The 10,247-nt window shown below is 46.4% G+C and overlaps 1 protein-coding gene across 1 annotated transcript in view; it reads right to left on the bottom strand.

The window, feature by feature from the left end:
- Positions 1-758: 758 nt before the first annotated feature.
- Positions 759-10,247, bottom strand: part of XAF1 (XIAP associated factor 1) — a 13,578-nt gene continuing 4,089 nt past the window's right edge. Inside the window, exons 5-9 of the mRNA XM_010847448.1 lie at positions 10,074-10,247; positions 7,801-7,886; positions 4,222-4,563; positions 1,070-1,137; positions 759-917 (exon numbers count right to left, since the gene is read on the bottom strand). The exon at positions 10,074-10,247 is cut by the window's right edge and continues 1 nt beyond it. Of these exons, the coding sequence (XP_010845750.1) occupies positions 1,093-1,137; positions 4,222-4,563; positions 7,801-7,886; positions 10,074-10,247 (647 nt within the window). The 3' untranslated portion in view covers positions 759-917; positions 1,070-1,092. The remainder of the gene's footprint in view (positions 918-1,069; positions 1,138-4,221; positions 4,564-7,800; positions 7,887-10,073) is intronic.

Here is a 10,247-nt window from a genome sequence, read left to right as displayed (position 1 = left end):
GAGGTTCTGCCCAGGACTTGGGTTGTGCAGGCCCGATCGTTCGCCACCTTTCCTGTCCGGATCCAGCCCCAGTTCCTGTCCATTGTCGGGGACGCTCTCTGGGAAGCCAAAGCCACTGCCAACCCAGCCCTAGTGTTAGTCGCTCAGTCGCTTCTGAGTCTTTGTGACTGTGGACTGTAGCCCGCCAGGCTCCTCTGTCCATGGGATTCTCGGGCAAGAATACTGGAGTGGATTGCCATGGCCTCCTCCAGGGCATCTTCCCAACCCAAGGATGGAACCTCAGTCTCCTGCCCTGCAGGCGGATTCGTTACTGTCTGAGCCACCAGGACCCAAAGAAGGCCTTAAGCAAACCTGACTCAGCCAACCTAACAAAGCTTGAGAAAGGTCACATTTCTGCAGTTTTGGGTGGGTGGGGGCACACCCAAACACCCACTGTCCTGGGCTCTGTCCTCCCTAGTGGGAGCTGGTACCCTAACGGGTCTCCCCACAGGCCAGGCAGACAGTTAGGGCTGTGCTACTTCGGGGAGGGGGCTGCTTCTCTGGGTGTCTCCCAGCTGCTCCCCCTGCCAGCGGCCTCCACTGGCACCTCTTCGTGCATTACCTGGCTGCCCCCACCACCCAACCTCATTTTTCTCTTCCTCGCTCTCTCATTTTCTGCCACTCCCCTTCCCATGCGGTCCTAGCTGCTGCTCCCCGACCCCACCCACCCCCGGCCCTGGAAAACCAGTCAAAAATCTAAAGAAAGGTGGAGGACAGGCTTTCAGGAAGATCTTTTTTATTCTTCAGAGAGAAAGCTGGATTTCCCAAGGTGTCCAGGCTGGGTTGGGCCTAGATGCTTGATCAGAATTCTCAGGCAGAAGAGTTGGCGTTCTCTTTTCCTCCTGGTTTAGCTGTAGCTCTTGGGAAAACCAACATCTCTGTTCAAAAGGAGGAAAATAGTTAAAATCCAAACCTTTTCTTCAACAAGAAAGACACCCAGTGAATAAAACGTCTTTCCTCAAATACAGACTAGCACAGAAAGCAAGCAGAAAAACCAGTGTAAAAACAAAATCTTCAAAATCTGTTGTACCTTTCCCAAAGCTAGCTGGAACTTCACACTTGTTTTCCTTTTGATGAAGCTAACCGCCGGCATTTCTCCTAAAGAAATGGATATTTAAAAAGTTGAAGGTGTATAAAGTGGGAAGTGTTAGTTCCTGGGATATCGCTGGTTAAACCTATCCCCAGTTTCTGGAGCAGGGACCTTGAGCTGTAGATGACAGAAAAGTCATAGATAGAGATGAACGTATTTGCAAAGCAAAAATAGAGACCCCGATGTAGAGAACAAATTTATGGATACCAAGTGGGGTTGGGGTGGGGGGAGAGGAGGGTAGGATGAATTAAGAGACTGGGAATGACATATATACACTACTATGGATAAAAGGGGGCTTCCCAGGTGGTTCAGTGGTAAAGAATCTGCCTGCAATGCACGAGACACGGGTTCGATCCTGATTGGAAAGATCCCCTGGAGAAGGAGATAGCAACCCACTCCAGTATTCTTGCCTGGAGAATCCCATGGACAGAGGAGCCTGGTGGGCTACAGTCCACGGGGTCTCTGAGTTGGACACAAATGAGTGACTAACACTTCCACATTTTTTTTTTAGTGACTAAAAAACAACAACAATGTATAAAAGAGATGACTAATGATAACTTACTGTATAGCACAGAGAACTCTACTCAATAGTCTGTAATGACCTATATAGGAAAAGAACCTCAAAAAAAGTAAACATATGTATCTGCATAATTGATTCACTTTGCTGTACAGCAGAAATTAACACAATATTGTAAGGCAACTGTACTCCAATAAAAATTTAAAAAAGAAAAGAAAAAGAGAAGAAAAGGGAGGCCAGTGAACTAGGAGGGGTCTATGGGAGGTTTGTGGGGAGGACAGAGGACTGTCATCATCAGGAGGGTGGACGAACAGGTTAGAGGATACCCACGCTATGGCTTCCCTGGGGGCTCAGATGGTAAAGAATCCGCCTCTAATGCGGGAGACCTGGGTTCAGTTCCTAGATTCGGAAGATCCCCTGGAGAAGAGAATGGCAACCCATTCCAGTATTTTGCCTGGAGAATCTCCATGGACAGAGGAACCTGGCGGGCTACGACCCATGGGGTTGCAGAGTTGGACGCAACGGAGCAACTAAGCACAACACAGCACCCCATGGACTCTTGTGTGTGTGAGTGATAGTTGCTCAGTCGTGCCCAACCCTTTGCAGCCCCATGGACGGTAGCCCGCCAGGCTCCTCTGTCCATGGGATTTTCCAGGCAAGAATACTGGAGTGGGTTGCCATTCCATTCTCCAGGGGATCTTCCCAACCCAGGGATTGAAACCGGCTCTCCCACATTGCAGGCAGACTCTACCATCTGAGCCACTAGGGAGTCCTCATGGACTCTTACAACATTAAAAAAGAAAAGGAAGGGGCAACATCATTTGACTTGGAGGGATGCCCTTCTTATTATTGGTTATTGATGAATCCTATACAAGTAGTGTGTACAATTGGACTCCAAATGTGTGTGTGTGTGTGTGGTTATATATTAGAGTTGCCAGATAAAATACAGGCTGTCCAGTTAGATTTTAATTTCAGAGAGACAAAGGATTTTTCTTAGTATGAGTATGTCCCATGAAATTATTTTGTAGTTATTTTTGTCCCAAGTAATGAATTTTTCTTTGCTAAATTCAGCAAGCCTATCATTAAGGATGGAGAGAAGTATGAAAGGAAATTTCAGTTGTAGGAGGCAAGGGAATATGGCACTAATAACACCCTCAGCAAGTATGAAATTCACTCAGCTTGGTAAAATTGTGTGCTTGTGTGCGTACAGAGATGCTTAAAGAAGTTAGAACAAGATTTAGGTCTACTACTTTGTAAGGGGTGTGCATCATATATTCAGGAAAAAAGGCAAGTGGTGGAGTCATGAGTCTAGGAAGATGATATATGGGGGAAGAAAACCAGTTCAATCCCCATGGAGGCTTGTCAGGTTTTTGTGAACAGAGGTGACGTTTTGGAAGGACACCCACCTGGAGGCTGACACTAGCACTTCATGGCATGGCACTTGGGAGGTGGGATGGGTGTGGGGGGGATTAGCTGTATCTTTATGTTTGTTTGTATGGTATCATGTCAAATGGTTACAACCAAATCTAGTATTTAGTACTGGCAAACTCCGGGAGATAGTGAAGGACAGGGGAGCCTGGTGTGCTGCTTTTCAAGGGGTTGCAACGAGCTGGACATGATTTAGCTACTGAACAACAACAATAACTTTTGTATTTTGAAAAACATCAAATAATGAAAGTATTTTAAAGTGAGACATCCTTTATGGGGCTTGAGAGCATAAGCTCTGGAACTATATCCACATGTATACCTGGCTGGATTCTGCCACTCTCTAATTGTGAAATCCTGGGGAAGCCATTTGACCTTTCTGTTTAGTTTCCTTATCTATAAGATAGGGGTAAAATACCTTCCTGATGTTTATAATGATTAACCATTTGTAAAGAGCTTTGCCACCCCATGGACTGTAGCCCCTCAGGCTCCCCGGTCCATGGAATTTTCCAGGCAAGAATACTGGAGCAGGTGACCATTTCCTTCTCCAGGGGATCTTCCCGACTGAGGGATCAAACCCATGGCTCTTGCATCTCCTGCATTGGCAGGCAGGTTCTTTACCAGCTGAACCATTGGGGAAGCCCCGCTTTGCATTGTAACTGGTGCATAATGGTTAACTACCTCTAATGCTAATTCTTCTTTATTGGAAAGTAATCTAGGATGTGAAAAATCAGGTTATTGAGGCTGCAAATCCTGAGCTACTGGAGGTAAACCTTAATCTGCTGGAGGCAAGATACCAACTGACTTAGGATCTTGACCAAGGCTCTGATCTCTGGACTGCAGTTGCCTTATCTACGCCATGAGAGAGCTAGACTGGATGCCTTCTATTCATTTGTTTGCTCCAAGGTTTGGGGGCATTTGCTGTGGTCAGTAACTAGGCTGGGAACTGGAGATAGAGATGAGAGACTGGCTCTGCCGTTAGAAATGGGAGGTGATGAACATATATACACAGGAGATAAGTGAGAGTAGATCCGGACACACAGAGAAAGGGGAGATAGTGTTGTCTGAGGACATCTCGCAGGACTTGCATTTCTTTAAACACTGTCCTGATGGCTCATAGCTGGATATGGAAGGAACAGAGGCTGGGTACCTGGTGGTGGTTTAGGGTTGGCAGGGGAAGTAGGATATCACACTGAGAACATCTCCTCAGAATGTCATAGGCTGTCTCATCTTCTACAGGAGAGGAGGCTCTGAGCTTGCCATTGGACTTCAAAGACAGATTCGTGGTTTTGTTTATTCCTCGTGGCGCTTGCCTTGTTGACTTTTCAGAAAGAAAGGGAGCTCTGTGTCTATTTTTCAGCTTTGGACGGACATCTTTCTCTGCCTTGGAAGTCTGGTCTTCAGCAGCCCAACTCAAAGGGGATGAAGGAGGAATTTCTGGTTTCCCCACTGGAGAAGGTGTCACAGCACCTGAGACTCGACGGCATCTATCCTGCAAGGGTGAGTCAAGCATCAAATTTAAAAATGACCTCAGCTTTAATGGTGGACAATACAATAGGCGAGCTAACCTGAAAATTTTCCACTCCAAACTCTTTAGAAATGCTGGATATAATATGACAAACGTTCACTGAGCTGACTTTGCAAGGAAGCAAGCAAACTCACGTTCCGGGAAAGAAGACGTACCTGTTAAGCACATGAGGTAACCCTTTAGGAGGAGATTGTGGGGTCAGTCTCATGACTAAGAGCTTGGATGAGAGAAAAGTCCCATCCACATGATGTGTGAAATTGGAAGAGTCCCCTTTCCCTGCACGAAGCTGGGAAACTTGAAGTCTGAACTACGGTGGCTGAGAGACAAAAATTGACTAACTGGAAAAGGGAAATGACAACAAAGCTTGTCTACCTTGGACTAGAAATTGAGCATGAGGTGATAAATTCTGAAGAAGAGAGAGAGAGGGGAAAAAAGCAAACACATATGAGCCTATTGCCCTAAGGGGCTTCTCTGGTAGCTCAGCTGGTGAAGAATCCGCCTGCAATGCAGGAGACCCATGTTCCATTGCTGGGTTGGGAAGATCCACTGGAGACGGGATAGGCTACCCACTCCAATATTCTTGGGCTTCCCTTGTGTCTCAGCTAGTAAAGAATTGGCCTGCAATGTGGGAGATCTGAGTTCGATCCCTGGGTCGGGAAGATCCCCTGGAGAAGGGAATGGCTACCCACTCCAGTATTCTGGCCTGGAAGATTCCATGGACTGTATAGTCCATGGGGTCACGAAAAAATGACAAAGCTTGTCTACCTTGGACTAGAAATTGATCATGAGGTGATAAATTCTGAAGAAGAGAGAGAGGAAACAAACAAACAAACACATCTGAGCCAATTGTCCTAAGCAGGATGAATAAAAATAAATCTTCTCTTGGACACATTGCAGTGAAACCACAGAAGATCCAAAGCAAAGAGGATCTTGAAATCCAACAAAGAAAATGGTTATTGGCAAAGAACAAGCAGCTACACTGAGAGCAGATTTATCAACAGCAATCGAAGAGGTGGGAAGATGGTGAAAATGCTTCAAAATGCTAAAAGAAAATAAAGGTTAATGTAGAATTTGAAATCCAATTAACATTCAAGGATGCAGAATAAAGGAAGTAACTGTGCAGATAACTAAAGATACCTAGACATGTATTTCAGGATGACAGAAATCTTGCCCAGAAGGAAAGCTTGGGATTCGTTACTTCCCTGGTGGTACAGTGTAAGAATCTGCCTTGCAATGCAGGGGACTCGAGTTTGATCCCTGATTAGGGAGCTAAGATCCCACATGCCACAGTGCACTTCAACTACTGAGCTCATACGCTCTGGAGCCCACGTGCCACAACTAGAGAGAAGCCCTCACACTGCAGTAAAGATTCCACACGCCGCAACTAAGACCCAATGCAGCCAAAATAAACCCGTAAAATATTTTAAAATATTTAAAAAAACATCAGCAAAGAGAAAGGTAAACGTATGAGTATATCCAAGCAGGCATGAATTGAATAAAGTGACAGTAATAATAATGACTAAAGAGGAATAGTAGAAAACCAGGTGAAACTAAGTTCCACAGCATTCATTAATACCTAAAAGGTGGAAATAGAGAATCAATCAACATGTTTTCAAATCCATATATTGTTTTTGTGGAGGGTAGGGAATGTAATTTAGATTTTAAGTCAAGTATTCATATTAAAATGCTCTAAATGTCACCAATAGTAAATTTTATATGTATGGTCCCTGATGAACAAAAAGACCTAGATCATCTCTAGGATTTCTTTAGTTCTGATATGCATTGTTCTCTGGATTGAAGGGTAAAGAAAGGACAAACAGTTTGCCATCCAGGAAGAAGGAAGTGAGTTCTTTGGAGGGATCCTTTGGGGAGATTCCCCCAAAGAAAATGCTCCATCCTGTAGAAGAGGGGAACAGCTTGGCCTGTTCCCAAGGTGCTTAGAGTGATGGAGGGAGAAGTCTGTAAATTTTCCCAGGCAAAAGCAGTCAATCAATCTATCACATCATTACATCCTTTCAGAGTCCTCCTTTTGGTACACAGCCCTGATATCAGCTTCATTGTGGGAAGATGGAGAAAGTTATTAACTTTTTGGAGGAAGCTCACAGCCTAATAGAGAAGACTTCCATATGGGTTGTGCTGTGCTCTGCTTAGTTGCTCATTCGTGTCTGACTCTTTGCAACTCTATACAACCAGGCTTCTCTGTCCATGGGGATTCTCCAGGCAAAAATACTGGAGTGGGTTGCCATGCCCTCCTCCAGGGGATCTTCCCAACTCAGGGATCAAATCCAGGTCTCCCGCATTGCAGGTGGATTCTTTGCCATCTGAGCCACCAGGGACATGGGATAGAAAATAATAAAGCAGAGCCTATTTAGGCCTAAATTGTAATTTTCAGGTCCTCAGAGGTGATCAGTGATAGCTGGATTGGTCAGGGAGGCTCCTTGAAGGGCTGGCATAATTGGAATCCAATTACGTGTGCTAAATAAGCCTAAAGCAGTTCACGATGTCCTTTTTTGAACAAAGCAAAATGAAATATGGGAACCTCTTAATATTCATGCTGTGTAAAACTGGACCCAGAATCTACCATTCAAGACTTCCCAGGTGGTCCAGTGCTTAAGAATCCACCTGCCAATGCAGAGGACACAGGTTCAATCCCTGGTCCAGGAAGACCCCACATGCCATGGAGCAACTAAGCCTGGGCACCACAGCTACTGAAGCCCATGCATCTAGAGCCCGTGTAAGGCAACAAGAGATGTCACAGCAATTAGAAGCCTGGGACGAAGGCTACGATGAAGATCCAGTGCGCCCAATAAGTAAATAAATAAAATGAATGAATTACAGAAAGAATCTACTGTTCATATCATATTTTTTTGCAATATGAACTGGCTATTGGCATCATTGCTGCTGCTAAGTCAGGTCAGTCGTGTCTGACTCTGTGCAACCCCATAGATGGCAGCCCACAGGCTCCCCTGTCCCTGGGATTCTCCAGGCAAGAACACTGGAGTGGGTTGCCATTTGCTTCTCCAATGCATGAAAGTGAGAAGTGAAAGTGAAGTCGCTCAGTCGTGTCTGACTCCTAGCGATCCCATGGACTGCAGCGCACCAGGATCCTCCGTCCATGGGATTTTCCAGGCAAGAGTACTGGGGTGGGGTGCCATTGCCTTCTCCATTGGCATCATTAGACAATGACAAATTTCTACTCACCAGATGGTGGAAATACTTATTTCCTGGAATCATTTGGTTGCAATAATGACAGCAGATGTTGCTTTCAGGAACTGGAATGCTCTTCCCTGAAAAAGCACAGAAGCAACAGCACAAATGATTGCCTTTGACAATGGCCAGCCCGGCTGCCCCGCTACGTGGCCTGCAGTCCTGAGGATGCCTTGACCCGAGGCTGCCATGAGTGTCCTGCACTGCCAGGGTCCTTGGCCACATGGACCACCCACAACAGGACTCACCTACATTATTTCCATTAAATTGTAAAAGTGCCCTTGGGGCAGCACACAGCCCTGATGAAAAGACGTTTTCCTGGAGCAGGACTGGTTTCCAAGGAGATGGAAGGAGTTGTTACCACAGATGCCAGTCCTGTTCAACCCGACTGCTCTTTCAGTTTAGCCATTTCCGAGCTCTGTGATCAGATGAGGAGTTAACTGCACACATCTTTGTTGATTGTGTTGAAGCTGTGTTGTGCTGTCTTGTTGAAGTTGTGTTGTGTTGATGAAGTTGCATTGTCTTGTTGAAGTTGTGCTGTTGTTGAAGCTGTGCAGTCTTGTTGAAGTTGTGTTGTCGAAGTTGTGTTGATGAAGTTGTATTGTCTTGTTGCAGTAGTGCTGTCTTGTTGAAGTTGTGTTGATGAAGTTGTGTTGTGTTGTTGAAGCTGTGCAGTCTTGTTGAAGTTGTGCTATCTTGTTCAAGTTGTGTTGTGTTGACAAAGTTGTGCTGAAGAGTTGTTTGTTGGCTATGTTGAAACCCGGGCCTGCTGGGAATGTACTTGAATCTTAAGCACCCCAGTTTTTCATTTGCCGATTTTGATAAAATCTTTTACCCAGAGAGACTTACCGCCCAGGGGATTTTCGGCTCTGTCCCCATGCTACTGTTGTTACTAAAACAACCAGTGAGAGGATGTGTTTGGCTCGTGTTCTCTGTAAACACACTTCCTGAAGAGGTAACTGGGTAAAGAGAGGATGCTGTGGCACCAGGTGGCCAACACGCAGGCCCAAAGGTCAGGGGTTACATCTGGATCCTTTGGGAAAGTTCCTGATTTTGTGTCAGGGAACTTGGGGATCCTGTCTGGTTTCTGCCTCTAGCAAGCCCCTGTTTCACTCTGCATAGCTTTCTCATCTCTACAAGGATTCAGGTAGGTCTCTGCCAGTCTGGAGTCATGCTGGAGGAGTTCAAAGGAAGCCTCCCATCTGGTAGGGCCCCATTGCCTCTGCACTCATCTGTGTAGCTCCCAGGTCCCCAACCCCTGGCTTCTTGGCTCCCTGGATCAGTCATTTATTTTTATAAATTAAAAAAAAATTCTTTTTATTGGAAGAAAATTGCTTTACAATATTGTGTTGGCCTCTGCCGCACAACAACTCAAATCAGCCATAATTATATGTTCATCCCCTCCTTCTTGAACCTCCCTCCACACCCCATTCCAACCCTCTAGGTTGTCACAGAGCACCAGGCTGGGCAGCTTCCTTATAGTTATCTATTTTACACTTGGTCGTGTATATATGAGGATGTTAAGGTGGCTCAGATGGTAAAAGCGTCTGCCTGCAATGTGGGAGACCCAGGTTAGATCCCTGGGTCAGGAAGATCCCCTGGAGAAGGAAATGACAACCCACTCCAGTACTCTTGCCTGGAAAATGCCATGAACGGAGGAGCCTGGTGTGCTACAGCCCATGGGGTCGCAAAGAGTCGGGCACGACTGAGCGACTTCCCTTAGTGTATATATGGGGCTTCCCAGGTGGTCCTTGTGGTAAAGAACCTGCCTGCCAAGTCAGGAGACGTAAGAGACTTGGGTTCGATCCCTGGGTCAGGAAGATCCCCTGGAGCGGAGGGCATGGCAACCCACTCCAGTATTCTTGCTTGGAGAATCCTATGGACAGAGGAGTCTGGTGGGCTACAGTCCATGGGGTCGCAAAGAGTCGGACACGACCGAAGCGACTTAGCACACACGAACACAGTGTCTATATGTTGATGCTACTTTCTCAGTTTGTCCTACGCTGTCCTTCCCCTGCTGCGTCCACCAGTCTGACTCTATACCGGAGTCTCCCTTCTCTGTAAATAGGTTCATTAGTACTATTTTTTAGATTCCATATTTATGCATTTATGCATTATGATATTTGCTTTTCTCTGGACCAGTCATTTCAAGACACAGCGGGTGCACAAGAAGGCCACTCTGGAACTAGACTAGCCAGGTGACTTAGAGACACACGCATCTGTCAGCACCCTCGTCACCCGTCCTGCTGAGAGCTCACGATGCTCACCTTTCTGGAGCCGGAGCTGCTCACGCCGACACTCTTCTCTGTGCCGGGCCAGCACGCGGAGCATGACGTGCTGGCCGCAGTCTGGGCAGAGCTCCGTCTGCTGGCCGCAGTGGTGTTCATGGAGGTCCACCTTGTTCAGGCGCACGGCCAGCTGGCAGAACTGGCACTCAACCG

Source organism: Bison bison, unplaced genomic scaffold (assembly GCF_000754665.1).
Source record: "Bison bison bison isolate TAMUID 2011002044 unplaced genomic scaffold, Bison_UMD1.0 scf7180017864249, whole genome shotgun sequence".
NCBI classification, from domain to species: domain Eukaryota; kingdom Metazoa; phylum Chordata; class Mammalia; order Artiodactyla; family Bovidae; genus Bison; species Bison bison.
The sequence above is the reverse complement of the archived record's forward strand: the minus strand, read 5'-3'. Positions and strand labels throughout refer to the sequence as shown.